This window comes from Vanellus vanellus (genome assembly GCF_965231255.1).
Source record: "Vanellus vanellus genome assembly, chromosome: 2".
Classification (NCBI taxonomy): Eukaryota; Metazoa; Chordata; class Aves; order Charadriiformes; family Charadriidae; genus Vanellus; species Vanellus vanellus.
The window spans coordinates 41,815,807-41,840,682 of NC_138906.1; the positions used below are offsets into that span (position 1 = coordinate 41,815,807).

At 38.4% G+C, this 24,876-nt stretch overlaps 1 protein-coding gene across 1 annotated transcript; it reads left to right on the forward strand.

The window, feature by feature from the left end:
* The first annotated feature begins 7,126 nt into the window (after nucleotides 1–7,126).
* Nucleotides 7,127–24,826, forward strand: RAB5A (RAB5A, member RAS oncogene family). The gene is made up of 6 exons (XM_082479875.1): nucleotides 7,127–7,365; nucleotides 13,498–13,748; nucleotides 17,185–17,336; nucleotides 18,297–18,419; nucleotides 20,271–20,364; nucleotides 23,336–24,826. The coding sequence occupies exons 2-6, from the start codon at nucleotides 13,586–13,588 to the stop codon at nucleotides 23,449–23,451; spliced, it is 648 nt and encodes a 215-aa protein (XP_082336001.1). The 5' UTR covers nucleotides 7,127–7,365; nucleotides 13,498–13,585; the 3' UTR covers nucleotides 23,452–24,826.
* Nucleotides 24,827–24,876: the final 50 nt, after the last annotated feature.

Genomic DNA, 24,876 nt, shown 5'->3' on the forward strand with positions numbered 1-24,876 from the left:
GGCGGTAGGCGGCCGCGGCGGCCGTTTGCCCCGCTCGCACGATAACGGCGGCGGAGGCAGCGATGGGAGCGCTCGTTCAAGACAGGCGGCGTAGCCGCCGCCCTCATAACCCTCCGCCATCTCCCTCGCATCCGGCACCCACCCTCCTACCCCCCTCATAGCCCTCCCGCCGTCTCCCTCACACCCATCATCCACTGTCCTCCTGCCCATTTCCCTCACACCAGGCACCCACTGTCCTCCCCTCCTTCACAGCCCTCCCGCCATCTCCCTCGCACCCATCATCCACCCCCACTCCCCCCACCCCGCCCTGGAGAAAGGAAACAAATTGCACTCAGGCTATTTTGTAACCGACATGCTTTAAGAAAATAATGAAGGTCCAACTGCAGATGTATGTTTCCTAGACCAATTACCTAAAGCCCTTGAAAATCTACCAGCTTTCAGACAGGCGAGTTGAGTCATCTTTGGCTTGAAAGAAGGTCTTACACAGTCAAAAGTCTGCTCGAACTTTAAATCTTTATTAATTGTTCTAATAAAAAATACAGCCCCTTTCACAAATGTCATGTATATAAACATATTAATAAAATATTTTATACTGAGACTTCTCTAGTTCCTCTAGAGAAACCTGGAACTCCCATCTAGGCAGCGGCACAGAGGGTGGGTGGCAGAAGCCTGTCAGCACTACCCATGGATCAGGACACGTGAACGCTCTTACTGTTCCTCTTAAATAAGTCAACACATCATATATCTAAACCACTGTATTTGCCCTTCGAAACAGATGCGGATTATTTCAGAAAAGCAGCGTGGGTAAGGCTGAAAAAGTTTCACTGCTGTTTAAAAGCCCCTCAGCTCTTACAAAGACTTCTACTCTCAGGTGACATTTCATTAAACGCTCCCCTTCTTCCCAGCAAAACATCTAAATTTAGTCACATCTTGCTCCATTCTCTATAATCCTATCATGGCAAAACCAATTTTAGATAAACATACAGACCTTACCTGTAATTAATTAGCAAACATTGCCAGCTGTTGCCATTTTATTCTCGGCTCTAACATTTGTCGGATAAGGATTTAAAATTAAGGAAGCTAAATTAAAACGGAATTCTCAGTGACCCTTTCCTACAAATGGAAGATGAGAGGTTTGGGCAATGATTGCTCTCTGATGACTGGACCACCAGGCAGTAGTGGTGCCTGACTGCCTGCTACAGCTGTCGGAGGCATCGACAGTGCATATCAGCACTATGGTCAGCTAGCTTCTTGCACGTATGAACATAGCTTAATCTTCCCCAGGTAACATATGTCATCTTTAGCTATTATCTACCTGTGGCAGTTGCTGGCATCCTTTTTCAAAAACAGGTGTGTTTTTCCACTGCAGACACAGCTGTACAACACCCCTAATACAGAACATCCATGACTACTTGGGAATTAAAGAAGCTCTCATAAACTCCTAACATGTTCAGTTCATTATTACTTCAGTCATATTTGTTGTTACTTAAAGTTTAGAGTGCTCCCGCTAAATAAAGCAATAGTTGTTGGTAGTTTAATAAATAAAATAAAATTATCAGTTATGTCTTCCCTTGTGATCTGTCTGGCATAATTTCTATCTAGTAAAGGCTAAATCGTGGTTTGAACAAAACTGCAGGTGTTAGAAATCAGGGATGGATTTGATCTGATTGAGAGGAGTAACTGGGTAAATATAAAGCTGTCAGAAGAGGGAACTATTTATACAGAAGAACAAAGTATAGTATCACCAAAATTATATGGCAATAGCAGGGCACAGGAAACTGGGACTTGAATATTCTTGTGTTTGTTGTATTTCTAGCTAGCTATCTACCTGTGCTCAAGGCATTACCATTTTTGTACATTCTGTTATTCCTGATTTATTTCATTTTTACATTTTTTTTCCCCCAGCAGGTGGCTACACTTGCTAATTGAAAGAATCCACTCAGCCCCTACGGCGTGGGTTGTCTCCAAAGTACAAAAATAGGACCTGGCCATGTAAAAAGAATGACTATTGCAGAAGCAAGTAGAGCAGAAGTCCTCAGCCTTCTCTGTTTTGCCCCTCTGGGTTTTTTTTCAGTGGAGATGTAGGTCCCTGTGAATCAATTTGAAACCTACTAGCAATATACATGCTTCTTTTAAGCTACCTTTCACACATCTCTTGGAAGCAGGCCCTAACCCCCCTCAGACCAAAAACCTGCTCTTAGAAATGCTCTCATCTGCTCGCCTCTTTGTGGAAGAAGGAAATGCCTCACTGGCTGCTTTCCATGAGAGATGCACCCAGGTGCCAAAGAAGTAGGAAAACATTTTTAACTGCAGGAGCTGCTTCTATTATAAATTACAATCGCAGTGTAGATACTGTAGAAAACTGGCCAGTAAAAAGGTAAAAAATAATACACTTCTTTCACCTATATAAAAAATACTCTACTATTAAGCTGTACAAACTGCATCCATGTTTTCACACCCTACCAGAAAAAAAATAATATTCTTTAAAATGTGACTCTTGAAGTCGCAGACATTAAACTAAAATAGTAGTGGATGAATTTGGAAAGATTTTGCCTTCATATGAATCGCATTAAAAGCAGATAGGATTCAGCCTGGTAAAAGCCAGGCTAAATGAATTCTGAGCATATTACGGATAGACACACAATACGAGAAAGGGTAGTAAAAGCTCAACTTTCTTACCTCTGTTTTCTAGGTATTTTCTTAAGCCCACAGTGCAGATACAAATGTTAACTCAAAGTTCCATGGAGGTGTATCCAACAAAAAAGCTGCCCCTCCTCCCTAAAATTCTGCTCATTTTAGGAATCAGTGTCACGTTGATTCCTTCTTAGATTCAAAGTTAGTTGGTGTAAAGGAAGAATATTTGTAGGGTAGGAAGGGTCTGTACATTTCCAAGATATGCTGATGAAATAACAAAAAAATTGAAGTCTATTTTAGAAAAAAATATTAACACTTTCTTGACTACAGCATGAATTTGTTCTCTCCTATGTTAAAAAAATCAGATCTCTAGAGAAATCTGTTTTGGAAAAAGCTGAACAAAATACTGCCTTCTACAGCAGTACTTTTTTATTAAACAGTGCTTGTCATTTGAAAGTTACCACTATTTGCTGATATGCAATTCCCACAATATAGTGCCTTTTTCTGTCTTGTTCAGGCTAAAACCGAGGAATGGAAACTGCTTAAAACCTTGCATTTTACTTTCTTTACGAAGCACAAAGACCCCATGTTCTGCAACACAGTTCTCATTCTGACTATGGTGCTGGCATAGATGGCAGTAAAAGCACCAAGTTTGTAAATTCCTTAAGGTCTCTGAAGGCCAGAGAACTTGATGTAAAATGCTGCAAATTTTGTGAAACTCCTGAAGGACATTAGCCATGCTGATACACTTTGCTGTTTTTATTGCCTGGTTACTTTCATGGTTTTTATTCAACTCATTTATGGATAGAAAATTACTGCTTTCTGTGCTGCACACGTTCTAAATGCTATGATATGACCAAATCAATGGGTGTACAGAGAAAATGAACACAATCAGAGATAGACGAAAGACAGAAAAAAAGGATATTAAAGCAGAAAGACACATAAAAGGGAAGTTCAAACAGAATAAAGAGATTCTGCACATCCTCTAAAATCAACTACCATTTATTATTACATATCTAGAGTCAAATTTAAACACAAAAAGACTGAACAGAGCATATTATTAAAGTATGCAGAGAAATGCTGAAATAAACATCCATCTGGTGAAATCATGACCCACTAACATTATTATTTTTTTTGTTTATACCATCCAACACAGTGTCGCTTTTGGTATTTGACACATGACCCAAGATGACATAACATATGAAAACATGATCACTGCTATGGCTATCTAGGCAATTTCAGCAGTTTTCTTAAACAGCTGTTTGTCCAGACTACAATAGAAGAAACTCTTCTTCACCGCTAACATTCACAGAGAGCTGACAAGCCCAAAATACCGTTAACTGGAACTTGGTCATTTGATTACTGCCGCACGCTCTCCTGCCTCTATTTCACACATTTACGGCGAATCTTTGCTGTTTGCTGACCCCGTATGTCAGTATCAACCAGCTATAAACAACTGGGGAGTTTCACAAAGCAAAAGAGACATCCTATAGCTCCGAGTTGCAGTCAGGGAGTGAGTTAGCCAGTAGGAACCCAAAGTGTGTAACGTGCTTTCTAGCAGCACACCAGTATTGTAGCCCTGCTGTCATAGGAGCCAAGTCCCAGAGTGTATCCATCACATGATCCAAAACATGAAACGCCTATATACTTAACAGGCAAAACACATGTGAGATTTGCATTCATGCTAGCAGTTTAAGTCTGCTCAAAGGATTTTGAAGAGAAAAAAAAATCTCTAATCTCTCATGTGAAAGTAATACATTCTTTACCACTTTTCCCCCCTTTTTATTAGTGCAACTATATTACATTAATATAATTCCTGCACCAAAAATTCAATTCAGCCTTGAATTTCAGATACATTTGCTAATCTGAAAGAGTATTCTGACTTTTCAAAGTATTTATATATTTATTTATATTAAAAGTATAGAATATATGATCCCTACATATGGAAAGTTACGGTTCTCCTTTTCTGAATGTTGCTGCACTCACTATGTTTTGTATTTTCTCTCATTCTTCCTGTGTAAACTGAGCATGTGGTTTCACATTACACCTAACCAAAGCTTACTGTCAAACAGGTGGTTCTTGGCCCTTTGTCTTCTCTGAACTTGTACCCCTTTATTCTCATCTGCACCAGATCCAGTCAGCCTGCAGCCACAGCTGAGTTGGTTCGGTCAGCTAAGCCACTACAAAACTATGTCTTTTGGTGAATAATTTTTGCATTACATCAGCACTTGATCCAACTCACTCTGCAGCTGTAGGGTATCACAAGTTACTCAAGAGGTGCAAGCTTGCAGCTGGAAATGGAAATGGACTAGGATCATACCTTCCGTCAGTGGCTCTTCATTTCAGTAGATGAAGTGAAACATGAAACGCCATGTGTGACATGAGCATTTAATCTCTAAACTGCCTTTAAATTCAAGTCATTCTGAAGATTCACAGTGCCGTATTTTCATTCTTTTCATCCAAAACTGTTCATGTATATACTGTGTCTGGCTGGCATGGAGTTAATTTTCTTCCTAGCAGCCCATACGGAGCTGTGTTTTGGATTTGTGGCTAAAACAGTGTTGATAACACAGCAATACTTCAGCTACATGGAAAACAAGAATTGAAGAAGACGAAAAGAAAAAGAACAGTTTGGTTTTATTCCATTCACTTCAGTGATTTTTAAAGTATTGATATGTCCATTCTAAGGAAAGGAGAAAAAGACAAAGAAAAAGGAAAACACAAAACCAGGCAGACATGAGATTTCGTCAATTCTCCTCTCATTCTACAAGGCCATCAGCTACAATAGTTATACAAGTAATGACATATATCTAAAGTAGCACTAAAAAGTGGAGATGATAAAAAAAAGGCTGTGACATGATTGATTATACCTTCCTTTCTGTTCTCAGCATATTTCTAAAGTAGCAGCAACAACAGGAGAATATGAACCTGCATTGGCAAGAGGATTGATTGGACAACGCTAAAGTCATATATTTTATGAATGAATGGCATAATGGAGCCTCAGCTCTAGTATAACACTGGCCATAGGCTTTCCCTAACTCAATTTTTACTTCAAATACATGTGGTTGAACTAAAGCATATTTTGAGAAGACAGCAACATCACATCTTGATTCAGTATTTCCAGTGATGGAGTATCTAAACAATCTTCATTAAATTGTACCAATGATTAAATACCATTATTGATAAACTTAAATGTCTTTACTGGTTCCATTTTTCATTTCCTCAAATACCAGCTATTAGACCTTGTTAAATCTGCTAGACTGAGGAAACAGTTACCGTCACTGTTTTGTTTCCTATAGAGCCCACTCATAGTCTGTGACCAAGTGACCTTCACCCTTCTTTCTGACAAGGTCAGCAGATCTTTGCATCTTCCACTGTGAGGCAAGTTTTCTAGTCTTTTAACTGTTCCTAAAGGTCATCCCTGAATTATCCTTAATTTTTTCAGCATTATTCCTCAGTTATCAACATTAAAAAGGCACACAGGGTTACACTGGCTTCACAAAATATGCCAGTAACACAGAAAACCAATTATGTATGTCCAACAACCTCTACAGTAAGGCGTATTTTTTAATATTTGCACGTATTGTCAGATTGGTTGTATCCACCTACTAAGCCACTGAGACTTGTTCTGTTAGCAACCTGTTAAGTTTTAGCGCTCTCCCAATAACGAGCCTATCTCTAAGGCTTTATCAGCGGCTGTTCAGTTTTAAAAAAGTTGGGTAAACTCCCAGCTGTAATTCAGATTTTCCTGTGTAGTTCCTTCTTTTCAACTCATTTGACTAACAGCTTTGAAAACTGGTTCTTTTAAAGCATTAAAACCAGGACTCTTCTGCCCGCGATACCCAGCTCCCACCCCTGGCACCTCAGCGGCTTCCTCAGGCTGCGCTGCACCCACAGTCCCTCGAGGACGGGCACGGAAGGCGCTCGGTCGCTCCCACAACCTCTTCTCCTCGCCGTCGAGGAAAAGCAGGAGGAGCGGGAAAGCTGGCGGATCAAACGGAACCAGCTCCCACCCTGCTGAGGGGTCGCCTTTCTAGTTGCTCCTCGGCTACAAAACACAGCCAGGCAAGCTGGGGGCGCACGGGGACAGGGACGGGGACGGGACCGGCCCTCTCTCCCTCAAGCCCCGCGTCGCTCCGGTGCCGCGGGCCGCCGCCGGCGGCGCCCCCTCCCCCCGCCTCGCGCCTCTCCCCTCTCCCAGAGGCCTCCGCGCGGGCTGGCACGTGGCGACCGTTGCGGGGGGTGAAGGGCGGTTGGGGGTATGGAAAAGGTTCCAGCCCCCCCCCCGCGTTGCCATAGTAACGGCCAGGCAGAGGGAGGGCGGAAGAGGAAACAAAAGGAGGGGGGTGAAGGTGAGAAGGAAAATGGGTCACGTGACAGGCGGGCGAACCGGAAGCGCATGCCGCGTGCGGGCCGTGACGTGGCGGCAGCGGCGGAAGTACGTGTATGTATGTGTGTGTGTGTGTGTTTTGGTCGGGGCAGAGGCGGCGGAAGTCGGCGGCGGCGGGCTGGGTGAGGTACGGCTGCGCCCCCGCCCCCCTCGCCCCCACCCCTCTCCCGCGCTCCGCCGAGGAGCCGCCCCCCCTTCCCCCTCCTCCGGCTCACCCGCCGGCCGGCCGTAGAGACGGACGGACGGACGGACAGACAGACAGACAGACAGACAGACGTAGCTGCGCCGCCGCTGCCGCCCGGCTTCGCCTCCTCCGCGCACGGCCGCCGCGGCCCGGCCAGGTGAGGAGGCGGTGGCGGGCCGAGGGGGCCGCGCTGGCTGGGCGGGGGGGCCCCGGCGGCGAGGCGGATGGGGGGAGGCGGGCGTCTGTTGTTCGGCTTCCTGCCGGCGGCCACCGCCTCCCCGGGCGCCGCCGCCGCCGGGCCCTGCGGGAACACTGGGCCGTGGTGCGGGCTGCCGAGGGTGGGCAGCCCGGCGTGCCGTCAGGAGAGGCTGGGCTCTCTCTTCCCGTCTCAAAATGGCGCCCCCGATTTTCCCACTTCCCCTTATTCCTGCGCCTGGAAGGGAGCCGCGGGGGAGGGGAGGTGGTGGCGGCGGGGGTTGGAGAGGTTGGGCCCGGGACCGCGGCGAGAAGGAGAGAGCGGGGATCATCCCCTGCGTGCGGGCTCTCCTGCAGTGAGTTACCTGAGCAAGGGCAGGGTTGTTCCCTTCGAGTTGCTTGTGAGATATGGAAGGGGAGGTTGGGAGATGGGTCCCTCGCTTTCCCTTTCACTTGCGGCGAGTAAGGTGGGAAGTAAAATACTCGGAAAACACGTCGCCATCCGGGGGATCACGACAGGCCTAGCATATTGGGTATGCTGTATATAAGACTTAACTGGAACTAGACATAAAGCTACAGTATGGTGGAGGGACAAACCTATGCTATCTTATGTTTTAGAGGAGAGCTGAATTATTTAAGAGCTATCAAAATGTTTCAAACAATAGGGCCATGAAAGGCTGATTTTCCTAGCCTTTTGATGATTGTTTTTTTTTTTCTACCGTATGCCTCTTTCGGAGCCAGGAGATGAGATAGAGAGGCTGAACAGCTAATTAAGCAGCCGTAATTAAGCAGTTTCTTTCACATAATATTCAGACCAAATAAAAAGCATGGTGTATTTTTTTTTTTTTTCCAATTCGGTAGTGACTTTTCAGAGTTGCAGGCAGGTTAGATTGCATGTGTGTATTGTTATCCTGTAATAAGAAATGTTAGATGAAAAGGTAGATGTTAGTTGAAGTGTGGTGGCTAAAGACAATGGTAGTACAGTCATCATTACTTACATTTCCTGTATGATAAATCAGTTTATCTGAAAGCAATTGGTACTACACATCATTGACATGAGCTTATAAGATGATTATTGTCTTTAATTGAAAGGCTATGATTTTTTTGCTGTGACTGTGTTGATTTACTTGTTTAATTTATTGTCTCATGTTTCAATATAAACTGGCTTACACATGACAAATGTTTTGAGAGTTGTGCATGTCACTGTCTTGAACACTGCAGTAAGATGCCACACTAGTTCTGCCAAACCTGGAAGGGAATAACAAAAAACTTGGTTAGTGGGACTGCCTAATAAATAAGGCTTTTTAAATACTGCTTTTTAAAACATTCAAGATAGTCCTGTATAAACAAATTTGAAGTAGATAATGGTTGCAACCTCAGTATTAAGTAATCTGTCTCAGTTCATGAAGTGTGAGAAAGTTTATTAGAAGTTACCACAACAGTAAATGTATTCATGGTAAGAAGCACTGTCATTAGTTCTGAAATATAAAAGTGGTGGAATGTTCTGGCTTTAAATTTATCATGAATTTTTGTTATTGTATTTATTTGATAATGCACTTAATCACATTCATTGTAGGAACAGTGTTAGCTGTCTTAATCTCTTTAGTAGGCTGGCTTTTGTCACCAGTGTTATTTTGATACTTCTGTATTGGCTTTCTTGTAGTTTAAAATAGGCACTGATCTGAACACTTACATGACTGTGAGTTATGCCATTAAACTGTGAGTGAGTTTGTGACTTGTTATTTTGTACGCAGACTCAAACATAATAAAGTTTGCGTGGTGATCTATTAAAATACTTACGACTCTTCTCTTCTGTAAATAAAACCCATTAACAAAGACTATCTAGGAGCATCTAAGTTTCTGTTCTAAAGTGATGAGAATACCCAGCATCTGGTAAATTGCTTGGTAGGATTAACTGAATTACTGTCCTAATAATATGCTCCAAACTTTGTTGTTCTGGCATTTCAGCATGGAGTTGCTGTCCCTTTGGGGGATATTCATGAGGAAAGTGAAAGTTCCTACTTATCAGAAGGACCTATGTATTTGTAGTGCCCAAGACTGCAAAGTGGGCCTTGCCTTTTTATATATGATGGAGTTTTCACGTTAAACTCCATAAAAGTAAGAAAGTCTCCTTCATTTCTATCCATATGAAGCCATCCATGTAAGAAACTTCCAGAGTATTTTCCTCAGCACATTTTTATACAAGTATTTCCCTTATACAACTTTCATGTATCAGTTTAAGAGCTTGGTTCAAGTCAAAGTCATGTATGTGCTTTTGTGTAGATGAATGAAAATGTGTTTTCAAGGTTTTTTTTTTTCTTTGCATGTTCCAAACATATCAATAGATTGCAAATTTTACTTAGCATACAAAAAAGGGGGGGGGGGGGGGGGGGAGCATGTTAGTGGGTCTTTTCCTGGAACATTTCACCAAAGCTAAGGGTAAGAAATAGGCATGGCTGCTAAGTCCTTGAAGTAAGTGTTCAGAATTGTCTTGAAACCAATTGTCAAAAAACGGATTTTACAGTGTATGTGTGTAGGGTACTGAGTGTTATATTCCTGTCCTCTGTGTGGTGCTTTTTGTATGATTCTCAAGGCTAGTATTTTACAGATGACCTATGGAACCAGAGAATGAATGAGGCCTGAGACATGGAGAATGTGTGGAGTTTGTAGCCTTGAACTCTAATTTTAAATCCTTTTGAGGCACCGTGTTCAACACACAAATGTGAAAAGAATAGGCCAAAAACATTCTGTAATGGCTATGTCAAACTGCTTCTCTTCAGGTTGCGAAAATCTTTTCCTTGTTTTCCATGTTTGTATACTGCCATGTTGTGAACTTACTGAGCAGTTTCAATATCATCTGAAACTTCAAAAAATGATTTCCATTACATTTATAGAAGGTGTTAGTGACTTTTCAAATATATCAAAATCATCTGGATGTGCTCTATCAAGTTTTCAGTCTTGCATTTTTTTATTGTGAGCTGTTTAAAAGTGGGTGTGATGACTGTGACAGGTTTTTCTATTAAATTATTAGATATATTGATGTGACTATTGAATGAATGATGTTTGCAGTATGTTTCTGGGACTTGATGGCCTTTCTCACAGGTAGTATGATCTCTACCAGCTTGACAGCTGGTTATTTTTGTATATGGTGTCTGAGTGTCTAGAATAATTTCTGGGGAGGGTGGTTATAAGGGTGTAAACTTTGAAGTTCTGAGATAACTGCGGCTTCTTGTAGCTTGGGTATTTATAAAAATTGAATTAGGTATTTTTCTTGACAACCTGTTTCAGCTTTGGGTCCTGAAGGAGTTTTGGAAGGGGTAGTTTTTACTGTTTTGTAAGTGATATAAATCTGAATAACTAAAAGCTGTAAATGGCCAGTTGAAGTAAATAGATTTTATGTGAGTTAAATCAATCTTGCCTGCTTTTTTATCATGCCTCCTTTTGTTCTCAATATGGGAGAGAGTAAGCAAAAAAGTAGTCATAGTGAGTAACCAGTGTAGTGGGTTGATTTCCTCGCAGTGTGTCATCTGGAAGCACTTGCTCCAAAGAGCATGGTCATTGGATGTAGCCCCTATGACTTTATTAATGCTGCAGAGTCTAGAAAAACATGGGATGAATTAAAATTAAAGGGTTAAAATTACTTCATGGTTATCCAAACACAATAGAATGCTACAGCAAACAGAGTTATTTGATTTTAAAACAGAAATAACCTAATTGTCTTCATTACTTTTCAAAAGGAAAAGGTAAACAAATGGCTGACAGTATTCTGACCTACCTATATTTTGGCTATGCCTTGCTGCTTTCTTTGTTGTTGTATAATTAGGGAGAGATTAACTGTTCTTACTGGTCCACTTTTATGCAAATTGCCCTTCAACTTCTGAAGCATATTTCAGCAGCACGTGTTCAACGGGGGGAGGTGGGGAGTCTTGCTTGAGAACCAACACACTAGCTGTGCATGAATTGTTTTATGCTGTAAGGATGAAAGGTCTGGTATTTTAAAAATCACTGGATCTGTTCCAGTGTTCTAAAATATTCACCCAAAATTAATTTAATGAGTAAGAATTTTAATATGTAATTATAATAGTACTTAATAATAATGACAGGGGTTTTTCTGCTTCATAGAAACATTCTTTTGCTGTGATATACTTTCTTTCACATGTTTGTAAGAACATACATCTAAAATTAGATATTTATTAGATAACATTGTGCAACTAAAATAAAAAAAAAATCAGTTTATTTAAGGATATCATAGTAGTCAAACAGGACACAAACTCAGGGTAGCAAGGGATGAATACAGAACTGGAATATCCTACCTGGAAGAACCCAAATTATTTTTAGAGGTATGGGAAAAGAAGCAACATGTCCAAACAGGAATGTTATTAAGATGTTGAAAATATTTTTTTTTTTTTCTAAGGCGTATAGTAAAGTTCTGTTTATAGTGAGAAATAAAATATCAGTTTTTCAACTGTTATGTTTGTGAGGAAATAATGCTGAGATTTCCTTCTCATTTATCGCATGGAAATTACTTTGTAAGGGTGTATCTTAGTGGAGGATGGGGTTCTGCTAGAGTGCTAGAAGCACTTTCCAGAAAAGAAGATTCATCAGGGCTTGCATTGAGTTTACAAAAAGGAGAGTTAGGAAGGAGAATGAAGGCTTAGTGTCTGAGCTAGGTGTGTACTAAACAGCAATGCTCAAGTGCCTGATATCTGCCAAGTGGTTTGAAATGGGAAGATGGCTAAAGATTGGTGCTTGGTTTAAAATGTAGTTGCTTTACTATGAGGAAGAAAGAGCAAGAAGTCATGTGAAAGTAGTAGGTTTGCTTACCACTTGCAACATATGTATTAAAGCCATTTTCTGCATTAGGAGAATGTGCTTCAAACAAACTTGCTTGCATTCTAGGTGCTAGAAAAGCTGTATCCCTAACACATGCGCAAAATTCAAGCAAATAATCAACTGGAGTAGGACAAAGTTATAGGCTGTTTTGGGGTTTGTTTTTTTTTGTTGTTGTTGTTGTTTAGTAGAAGTACAGAAGCAGATAGTTCTTTTGCTGAGAGCTGAGTGCCAGTCACTTCAGTGTATTTCCTGTGGACTGACTTGGAATTTTGTTTTGGGAACTGGGAGGAAAGAGAATACAGAAAATTATTCCAGTCTTTCATACAGCAATGTCTACCTGCCGAAAAATTTAATCTCTACTGTTAAGAGTAAAATCATAAACCTTAGGCTCAGAAGTGATACCAGCGGAGTCTGACGGCTTCCCTGTCCATATGAATAAATACTATGATTTATTTTTTTAAGGCATTTGAAAGAAGAGTATGTAGACTAAGGAATACACTGTTCGTACTTATTCTCTATTGTGTCTATTGATCTGCAAGAACGTATTACTATTACCAATTTATCATCATATGATAGTTCTCTGATGGCTTGCACAAAGTGATTTGGAATCCTTACTAGTCAGGACAGTCCATTTTTCTACATATGGAAGGCTTTGTATTTTTGCTTTGCAAAGAACAGTTGTTAACTAGAGAAAGTATTAATGATTTGTACATCGAGATCTACTGTACATTTATTTAAGGAAATTCCATTTGACATATGTGATTGAAGTGAATTGATGAAGTATACTTGCAAAAAAACTTGATGTGGTGATTGAGTTTTCCCAGTTTACTCAATCTTTTAGCATACTTTAGCAGCGCTGACTTTGGAATATTGCTTAACAATAGCAACATTATGGGGAAAAAATTATTTCTTGTCACTTGATATTTCACCAATTCTGTGAAAGTCTGAATCTGTTGTGTTATACTTCAGTCTTGATATGTTAAGTAAGAGACTGAAGTCTTGCAAGAAGAAACATAATTGGATTTCAATGTCCTAATTTGAAACTTTAATGGGAAGTTGAGGTATTGAAGAAGATAACTCGTTCATTTGTTATAGATTTGGTCTATAGTTGACATCTTAATAGCAATGACAGTTGTACTCTGGACTATTGACTTTGGTAAATATTAGAACAAGTTATATGTAATCCGTGTTGCATTAGTGAATTAGATTTTTCTTACTTGGTTTGTAAATCTAATACCACCCACTGTCTTTTCGTAAACAGATTGTTACTGGCAGAAGCACCACTGAGATCTGAATCCTGGAACTTGCTTTCAAGAGCTTGAAACAAAGGACTTCTTTCTAATTTGGGCATGGCTAATCGAGGAGCAACAAGACCCAATGGGCCAAATGCTGGAAATAAAATTTGCCAGTTCAAACTAGTACTTTTAGGAGAGTCTGCAGTTGGCAAATCAAGTTTGGTGCTTCGTTTTGTAAAAGGACAGTTTCATGAGTTTCAAGAAAGTACAATTGGAGGTGAGAAAGTTACCCTGTTGATTTGTTTCACGCTGAGTTCATATTGCCCTTGACAACCTTGAATGTAACGGCACTTCTAGAATGGGTCATTGACAGCAAGGATCAAATCTAAGCCCTATGTCTCTAATTGAGACATAGGTAGGTAAAAGTTGTAGTTGGCACAAGGCTGTAGTAAACATCCACGTCAAGTGAGAAAGCAAATGTGTACTTGAACTGCGTAGTCTTGAAAACTGGGCTTGATGTTACATTTTGTTTGTGGGTGGATGTGTGGCTATTTTAATTGTACTGTATGCTTAATGCATGAAATAACTGCTTAATAAGAATTAAGAACTTATTTTCTATGAAAAAGAAGTGCTGCATCTTCCAAAAAGGTTGTGTTGTTATTTGTGCATCCTGGCTTTGCTTTTTGTTTGAGAGAACTTGCTACATTTCTGAATATACTTTTCTTTGTTAATAATCGCAGAATTTAATGTGCTGTTCTTACATTTTGTGACTTCAAACAAAACAGGTGCTGGCTACTAGAATTGAAAAAAAAAAAAAAATCTGTTTAACTGTGAACAGATTTTATCCCCCTTTTGAAGTTGTTTGTGCTTTGAGCTGTATTCCTCCTTGGATAAATTTAAACTTATCCTAAAACTACCTAAAGTCATACAGATTCAAACAAAATATGGATTTTATGGATTGGTAAATATTCTCTAGTAGTCCCTGTTGCTGCTTGCATGAATCAGTGTTTTCATGTTTCATTGTAATATTTACGTATTGAAGCCCTTTCAGTGGTCTGTATGTGTCTTTACACACATTGTCGAAATGTAAAAAATCTACAAAGCTTACAAAAATAAATACAAGCTGAACTTTATTGTATTAGTTTTTACCCTATTTCTAGCTGTTACATGTATTTATTTTGTAATATCTGTCAGCATAAGTGGAGAACCTCTTTTCTCCTTTAGCAGTCTTAATAATGCTTACTTTTGGCTTTGTGTGTTTTATAATGTCTTTAGGATAGGTCTTAGCGTCTATACGAAGGTTGAACAAAAGCTTCAGTTCAAGTTCAGATAAATAGAATTTAGTGTAATCTCTGTATTAGCTTGCGTCTCTTCTATATAAAATGGAAACAAGGAAATACCATATAATACAGCTAAGAGATACTAAATGCCGCAATGTTGGGATTCAGAAAAAGTTTTCTATAGAGAAAGCTGTCTAACTCTGTAGCTTGTAGTTGCCTAAGGCTTTTTTTTTTTATACAAAAGGGCCTTTTAACAAAGAGAGGCTTATGTGCATTGTGAATCTGAATAAAAACATCTGAAAGAGAGTGCAGTTAAAGGCAGACATGTTGGATGGTAGTGGTGTGGTTTTGCCACTTCAGACTAGTGTAGTAAAGCCTGGTAGTTGCTTAAGACAAAAGTGTGGCTGTTAAAGGTGATAGGCTTTCAGATAATTAACACAGCTGATTAATTGTCAATTAATTGTCTTGCCTTGCAAGATAGAAGAAAGTTACCTTGTTTGCAGAAGTTATCTGGCATTTTACGTTGGTTGAAGTGTTCCTTTCAACAAAAACAGGAGGATGTCATAGAATAAAACCTTTGTTTTCATTCTCCTTCTGAGTACATCCCTTCACTTATGGAGTGTAGGTACATTCTTCTGTTGAACAGAATAATGCCTGTATGAACTTCAAGTTCCACTTGTTTAACGTTGTCTCTGCCCTGGAGAAATATAATATTGAGCTGGTTCTAAGGAGGAAGCCTTTAGTCTGATTCAGGATGTATGGCTTTTTTCTCTTTATTTTGTTTCTGGGCTGCTTAAGAAGCTACCAAGAGGAGCCTGCTTTACCAATGCTTGGATATTTAGCATTTAGAGAGATTTATGGTGAGTTAACATTGGAACACCAAAACCTGTACCACTTCCAACCTGCCTGCTCATCTGTGATGGATGCTAATACCCCTGAAGCAGAAAACCTGACAACTTAACTAGTCAGCTCCTGTGTGTTGGTTACAGTGTCCTTTACTGATTTGCTTTTGGTTTACTGTAATGAGTTGAAAGTTGCAGCAGTTTTGGAATGATTCATAGGCTATGATGTCTTGGAGCATGTGGGACAGGGTAGCATCCTAGGTATGCAAAGGTTATGGGTCAGTGCCTCTTCAGACGTTTGATTTAAATCAGCCACAATATGTTAGTATCCTTAGTGATGAGAGTCCCCGGTTCAGCCAAGTAGGGGGCTTCCTTAGCATTTCATCGAGCAGAAGGTCTTAATATTTTTTTGTTGTTTGTGGAAGGAGCAAGGGCAAGCCAGTCCACAGTATTTCACTAAATGTCTTTCATGACTGGAAAAACAACTCCAAGCATTTATGCTGGATTGCTCAAGCTTTCATCTAAATTCTTGGAATTGTTGCATTTTCTGCTGTGTATGTACTATAACTGGCCAAACAACATGACTCTAGAGAAGGTAATCAAGGCAGCTTGTCAGACCGCTGTAATAGTTGTGTACTTACTTTTAAACTTCAAAAGCTAAGGTAGAACAGATGGCTGAGTTAAAACTCAAAGGGTTAAAATAACCCGGTAGAAGGAGATCTTGCTTTTCAGTGTTTTGGGTTCTTCCCTCTCCCCCGCAAGAAATTCTTGCAATTCTAGCTTAGTTTTGTAATAAGGGTTTCTATATTGTCTGGGTGCTCACTTCCATATTTCTAATATGTACCTTAATCTGAATGGAAAATCCTTACTAGGAGTAACAGTTTGAAGACTTGGAATCAAGTTACTTACTGTTTTCTGTAGTTAGAAGACCATTATTTATTGTAATGCATTCAACTGTAGTGGCAATGGATGCAAGCTTTCCTGAAAATGCAGGCTGTCAGAAATATGCTAAAATTAATTCTTGAGATCACCTGCAAAGTCAAAAATATGGCTGCTTTAAGAACAAGAGCTTTTGAGAAGTGATTTTCTCTTCCATACCCATTAGCTAAGGTGGAGTTGTCAGGAGCTGAAAATCAAGGCTTTAAGCTACTATTCAAGTAATGTAAATGTGTAGAACTGTAAATACCTGAACTGTTGGATTATAGCATGATGGGATGCTATTGCTGGTACTCTGTAGAGTCTGTTGAAGCAGGATGAGATGTATCTAGAAGGCTTAAGAAAGGGCTTGTGGTTACTCAGATTCACTATTACAAAAAAAAAAAAAACACAACCCAAAAAATCCAAAGGGAATTCTTTCCAGTTATTGCTTTCTTATGTCTTTAACTTGAGGAAAGACTGGTTGTTCGAATAACTGCTCTGTGTTGATTGGAGTTAGAGTCTATCAGTTAATGCTTGCTTCAAACCTGCTATATTTTAATAACAGGCTTAAATTGTTTAAGGAAATCATGTTTGTATCTCTGTGAACATAATTTTATGTGAATATAGAGATATAAGCAGACTTCTGGATTCAGCACCTATATTTTTTTTGTAGCTGCTTTTCTAACCCAGACTGTATGTCTCGACGATACAACGGTAAAATTTGAAATTTGGGATACAGCTGGGCAAGAGCGGTACCACAGTTTAGCACCTATGTACTACAGAGGAGCACAAGCAGCTATAGTGGTATACGACATTACAAATGAGGTAAGTACGATATTAGGGATGCAAAAGGGGGATTTAGAAGTTAGCGGTCTTGCCTTGATCTTTCCTTAATTTTTCTTGCTGACTTGTTTGAATCAATTCATCGTTTTAGAGTGGTTTGGGTTGGAAGTGACCTTTAAAGGTCATCTAGTCCAGTCCCCCTGCCATGGGCAGGGGCATCTTTCACTAGATCAGGTTGCTCATTTCATTCGGACTACATAATGTAAAATTGTCTTTGTAAACTTTTCTTGCCAAAATACCATTTCTAGGGTTTTTTTACTGTATTAAAAAAAAGAAAGAGGAAGAAAGCGAATTCCATTGTAGAAGTGTTTCAAACCCACCTTTAAATCAGTTCACCAGAATTGAGCTGTTGCTCTCACCGCGTTGCTGGTGGCAGTTTATTTCTGATTGTGAAGACATTCTTCTCATATTGTATTATTGCAAGTTATGGGTAAGGATTGGAACAGTAACACAAGCCAAAACCTAAGGTGATTTGATTTCTGTTTATTTGAACTTAGATCAGATAAGCTTCACTTGGTTTTGGTAAAATGGGACTTAAAAACCAAAACCTTCAAAAAAACCCAGAAGCTCTGTACCATAATGAACAGCGGTCAGTAATTAGTGTTTTGAGACCCTTTCGATATAGCTGTTCATAAACTTTATTCTTCTAGAAGAGAAATTAAAATTCCCGTTTACTCTCTTAACCACTTATCTTTCCTTACTCTGTCTACATAAAGATCTTTCTATACTTACTTCTTCAGCATTATCCCAACTAAAGCACATTTGAGAACTAAGGGATGTTTCATTTTAAAAGCTCAGTTGGCAAGTTGGAGTGTGCCTTTGGACAAAGGTAGCAGCCTTGCATTGGCCTTTTGCTTGAAGTATAGATAACAGAGATTGGGATAATAGGCAAGTACAAAAGGATGATAAAACTCAGTTGCATCATTTTGCAATCATTAACAGGAGTCCTTTGCCAGAGCGAAAAATTGGGTCAAAGAACTTCAGCGACAAGCAAGTCCTAACATTGTAATAGCTTTAGCAGGAAACAAAGCTGATCTAGCTAACAAAAGAGCTGTGGATTTCCAGGTATGTACATAACTTCTGTTTATAGAAATAGTATTTTGTTGGAATAGAAAGTAAATAAACCTATGAGGAGCTTGTATGCATAGCCTAGCTAGTTGTTATAGAGGTCATGGTGTTAAATATAAACGTCAGCTGAGACTAATTAAATTATACATGCTAGTGAAAAATCTATTTCTGTACAAGTGATATGTAGCAGTAGACTTTTCTTGAATAATTAAGTTTGGCTTTGAGGAATAACTAATTTGTTTGCATACCTTTAAGGCTAATTGAATGTCTTCTTTGATGTGACCTCTTCCTGTCTTCTACCTGAAATTACCGGTAACTAGAGTTTCAATGGATGAGACAGCAGTAACTCTCAGTGCAAACCATTCTTTCTGACTTGTCAGCAGGAGAATTTTGATTATTATATGATACAAAGCTGATTGATATGCTTGACTTTCTTAGGCTATACTGCTAAAGCAGTGTTCAGGTTTTAATTGTTCTTTTCATGGCGTTCTCTTTAGTTTAGTGGATATATCTGTGTGCTCGCTCCAATATTTTATCTTCTAGAAAGTTTTAACAAAGTCATCAGAAAATAGTTTCCAAAACAAATGCAACTTACTGCAGGCTGTTCTGGTCCATTCATGATTGGTTGAATTTGAATGAAGGTCGTATTTATTAGTAATTAATTCTTACAGTTTTAATCTGTATTTGGTGAGATACTGCTGTGTATAGTAATGAATCCTTTTGTAACTATAGGAGTCAGACTGTGAAGGTTAGCAGTGTTTTAGATATTTTTCTGCCATAATTCAACAACTCAGTTTTCTAATTTTCTACTTCCATGTCCATTGTAACATAAAGCTTTGTCTCAAAAGACCTTTGTGTGTTGTGAAAAATTGCAGTAGTTAAAAAGTTTTGTACATGTGTGCAGTCAAACTCAATAAAATTTAATTACCAACGACCTTTATTTTTTATATGATTACAGTCTTGGTATTTTTCAAATGTTCATTTTTTGCTCATGTGGGTTGAGGGGCTTCTTGCAGGCTTGACAATCTTTTCTCACTGCAAAGCATGTTTTAGATTTCTAGCTATTTCTTAATGTGTTATTTCAGATGTAGTTATATAGATCTTAGAAGATGTTACTTAAATGAATATAGAACGCTGTAGATTTTTTTTTTTTCATCATAGTTGTTCTGTAGTTTGGCTTTTTGCAGGTTTCCAATGGAATGCAAAGGCAGTTACATAATCATAAGAAGCTGGAGATTCTCAGCTGAATTGGCTAACAGGACGTGGCAAAAATAGGAAACTTTATAAACAACGTATTTCAGATGAAAATGCAGACTGGAAAGGGAGATAATGCATCAAGATGCTTAATACTGCTTACTTACTTTATAATTGTGAAGTTCTGTCAGGATAACAAAACTGTTCTGATCCATCTGCCTCAAAGGTTGAAAGAGTCAAGATAGTTCACAAACTGCCTTCTTTCCAGGGTAATAATAGACTTTCTGACACTTGATGGCACGTTCTGGAGCTTATTCGTTCTTGCTATCACAGCTGTTGTTCTGGATCAGGGTTGTCTTTTTAATAAATATTTTTATTTATTATTTAGCTTTGCCTGTGATCTTTTGATCTGGATATTTTTAAGATGTATAAGGATTTTTAAGATTGCATTTCTAAATGTTTAGCTGGCTGATGGAATCATTACTTCTTCATAGCTGATGAATAATACGTTGTCAGGAGTGTTTCAACAAACTTTTGAAAAATGGTTTTGAAATTGTCCCTTAGTAGCAATAAAAGTACAATGTGTAATGAATGGGTGTTTTTTTAATTTTATTTTTTTTAAGTGAAGTAATGCATTCTTATTTTAACTTTCAGGAAGCACAGGCTTATGCAGATGACAACAGCTTATTGTTCATGGAGACATCTGCCAAAACATCTATGAACGTAAATGAAATATTCATGGCAATTGGTGAGTTTGTGAACAAACCGAGAATTTAAGGGAATGGTTTTCCTGATATACATACCATCACAATCTTCCTAGCCCAAGATCTTTGTTTTTCACCTAAATTATTTCTGGCGCTGAAGTTTTCCTTAGGTCCTTTCAGATCCTTTTTGACGTTCAGAAGTCAGATAAACTTACTTGAAGCACAATGGCACCGACCTTCTGTCAAGTGCCAAAAAACTTGAATTAACTTGGAATAGCTAAGCTATAGGTTATTTTTGAACTCTGTCAGCATATTTTGTGTATTTGTTTTGATTTCATGATCAAAACTCGTGCTGCTTCAAGTTCAAGCAAAGTCAAGCTTTGGTTTTTTTTTATAACAACTAAACTTTTCTGTGGTATAGGTAACCATAAAAAAGCTTTACACAGCTTTTCTTAATCATGAGATATACTTGGCATTTGTTAATCATATTAGTATAAGAATGTAAGTGAAAGTGTGTAAATGTGTGCCTTTTGATGGTATGTTTGCAGTAGATTTCAGTCTACCTGGGATAGGTGCAAAACCTGGAATGAGACAATGGTAATTGAAGCTGGAAACATTTCAAAATGGGAGAATGATAACCAACTTGCTTAAAAAAAGTATTTGTTTTAGTCTAAACAAAATATTTGTTAAATACACTTTTGTGTTAAAATTTTCTTTGAATTCCAAATGGAGCTATCCAAAAGTTGTCCCAAAGGTGACAATGTGTGCTTAAATTCAGTGTCCAAGTATAAGCAAAGGACACTTCGTGTGAAAAGTAAATTTACTAATATATTTTTAGCCCTAACATAATCTTAGGGATTTCTGTAAAGATGCTAACATGTAATAGTATAAATTATGAAGAAATTTTGTGAATTCCATTGATAGCAATGAAATACAATTTTGTATCTAATCAGCAATTTGAAAGTGGAGGAAAAAGAAACGATGCATTTTTAGGTGGGTCACCAACCTATTTATTAATAACCTTAATCACAGTAGTGGCTCTGTGTAGCAATGTGTAGTGTCAAGTAACCTTATTAAATGTTTTGCATTTTGCACTACAGTGACCTCTCTATCCCACTTCTTGTTGTCAAAAACAGCACTGCTGTCAAAATTATATGTTTCTCTTATCTTCTTGCTTTCCAAATCAGTAAAGCAGAAGATAATTTGTGGTGTGGTTCAGACTTCCAGCAGATGCAAATTAAATTATCACTATAGCAACACTTTATAACAAATACTTTCTTCATATTAACTATAAATACTTGGGGAGGGACGACGACACATAACTATGGGTACAAAGTATATTTTTCTCATAGATGCTCAAGATAGGCCTACATGTAATGATACAGAAATGCTCAATTACACTGTTCTGGTGAAATCTTAAAATTAATTTGTTTAAAAGTGCAGTTTGCATCCTGTTTAAAAAAAAAAATAAATTTGAATCCCCAAAGTCTGATAATTTCATTGTAATGTGTTGTATCAGCAATTTTAACCTCTCCATATTTTAATGAAGTATACAAAGTAAATTTGAGAAAACAATGCCCATTTAGTACCTGGGTATTTTGTCTGCAAGATTGGTTGTCTGTGTGAGTATTCTTTCACATTGATGGGCGAAATTCAGCTTTTTCGGTGCATCAGAACAAAATCTGTGCAGCGATGGATCCTGAAAGGAAATCTTAACAAGGACATAAGTATTGAATGGAACTTGGAATGGCCTTTTGCACAACATGGATATGGATGTAGTTCTAAGGACCATGTGTAAAAATGATCTTCAAAAATGGGAGAAAATGAAAAAATAGAACATGGGCAGAATTATAGGATGAAAGCTACAGCTGCTTGTAAATTGACTGCTTTAGAGCTCATTTGGAATTTCCAGTTGAAAAAGTTCATATTAATCTACAGTTCTGGAATGTATCTAGAATCCAAACCAACAGTGCTCTGAAAGTATTTTTCTACTGGTGCTTTGTACTGACTCAGCAGCTTAGTATCACGTGAACTCTTGGGTTCTGTCACAGAATCATAGAACAGCCCAGGTTGGAAGGGACCTCAGAATGTCATCTGTCCCAACCTTTCACTGGAAAGGGGCCCCAGATGAGGTTACCTAGCACCCTGACATCTTCTAGTACCACAAGACATCTTGTTGATGTGTATTGTGCTGGTTTTCGGGCTGTTATACTTGCATTTCATTTGTTTTAGGAAAACTTGTTCTTTTAAAAGCTAGCCAAAGTAATTTAGTTTGGGGTCGAAGCATGCAGCCAAACTGTAGAATTGGGAAGGTTGTTGGGTCCCAGTAACATATGCAGGACAGCCCCATGGAAGTCCTTTTATGTCAAACTTAGCAATTTTCTAATGGAAAGAAAGCTAGCAGGAGCTACTGCTCAGAAGGGCATCATTTGTCACCCTTATTTTTCATGTCAGGTCTGAGAAGGTACGTTGGAGCTACAAGGACAACAAAGAAATTACCACAGTCAAATGACTAATAAAAGCTGAAGAGAAGAGACAGCTTGAAAAAGAGAGGAGAGACTTGATCTAGTGCTGAGGGCTGTTTTATATGTTCTCTGCAAATGCTTAATCTGCCTAGATAGCTGGGCAGTAGTTTGATCCATTTCTGTCTGTGTTTTGTCCCTGGTTTATTCTTTCTGTATCTTTCTGCGCTAACATCCTGATCTTAAAGCCTGTCCTGTGTCGGTGGATTCCCACAGGAGCCATCATTTGCTGGCATAGCATACCTGTGCAGACACGTTTTACTGCTCAAGTTACTAATGCATTTCAGTCTTGAAAATCATAGATAAGGTAGTCAATCATTAAGAAGTTAAGTGTCTTAACTTCTTTTATTACCAACACACTGAATCGAATTGGATTTTATAGTGATTATATTGATACGCTTATAGAGTAATAAAGTGTTGACTGCTTGTGTACTCAGGTCATGAAATCTTAGTTCATCTCAGTTTTAACTCTTATTTCCTGTTTATTTTATAGCAAAAAAATTGCCCAAGAATGAACCACAGAATGCAGGAGCCAACTCTGCCAGAGGAAGAGGAGTAGACCTTACTGAACCCACACAATCACCCAAGAGTCAATGTTGTAGTAACTAAAACATCAATTGCTTTAAACTGTTCTGAATATTCTGCTTCCTAACTGTTAATAACCATGGAATTGGAGTGCTTAACCTGGCGCAGTACAGCTTCTGAACAGCGAAGAGACTTATGATAATAGTCAAGTTCATGATACAGAGTTTTCTTTTGACCTAAAATTTTAACATGCATGTTTCCACCACTGGCTGTAATGTTTCAGCAGTAGAGGAGAGATGGAATCGGAATAAACTTCCTTCAGCTGAAAGGTTTTAAAAATCACTTACCATTAGGGATGTAGAAGAACTACTCTCTGTGGACCTAATTGGCCAGTTCCTGTAGCCTCACTACTGATTACTGTTAAAATAAATAGAATTGGGCCTTTTCATAATTCTCAATTGTGCTTTAAAACCTTTTTAGAAACCAGGGTCTAAAAATTACTTAAACTTATTCACAGTATTGATGCAACCAGTTGTTTCTGCAGGTGTCTACTGTTTAGTTATACATTCCATAGTTTAATAATTTAATCACAAATAATACTTGCATTAACAATTTTAAGAATTCTATGCTTGGAGGAAAGTGGAGTTTTAGTTGGTACACTGTATGTAAATTATATCAACCCAGTTAGTTATCTAAAGGAATTAGTGATAAATCAAGTTTAACTTCATTTCTAATCTATTCAGAGGGTACAGACCAGTAAATTAAACTTTATGACTTAGGATTTTTTTTTGTCTTCTACAAACTGTAAGAGCTCTTCAAGTAAAACCACAACAAACTTGGTGTCTGTGAGTTCTTTCTTGTTTTTGATCATTGCTGGCCATTACAGTTTATGGTTTTCCCCTAAGGAAAAAAAATAGTGCACTAACGATTATGTACATCCGACTTGGTTTTAAATTTGGATATTAATGTACTGTAAATAGGTACTCTGCATTGTAGTCTACATTTGTTTAATACTTTCTGTAATATTTAAAAGTTGCTTAAAGGTATACAGAATGTACAGTTACTTAAGGCTAACTTTTTTCCTCTCTAATCAAAGGGGGTTCTAAGTTCTTCCTTTATGGCTAGAACAGTAATAAATGATGCTCCTGTATCTGTAACATAAGTACTGCTGTCTGTCAGTAATGAACTTTGCAACTTTGTTTTCCAAAGTACATTTTATTTTGATCTGTCCAGTATATTGCACTAATTCTTTTAGTTATTTTCATTATATGAAATCTACCAAGTGTGTCAGAAGAGATGAATTAGTCTATTTAAATGTTGAACTGATAGCAGAAACTTACTTGTGCAGATTTAAAATTTGCGGTAATCTGGGTTTAGCAAGGAAAATAACAGTTCACCAGTGTTTAGTTTTATATTGAGGTGCTCAGGTTTGAATAAAGTGGTTTAAAAAAAAAAAAGATTTTTGATTACTGTTTCTTACTGAGAGTTTCAGAAGGTTTTATTGCACTT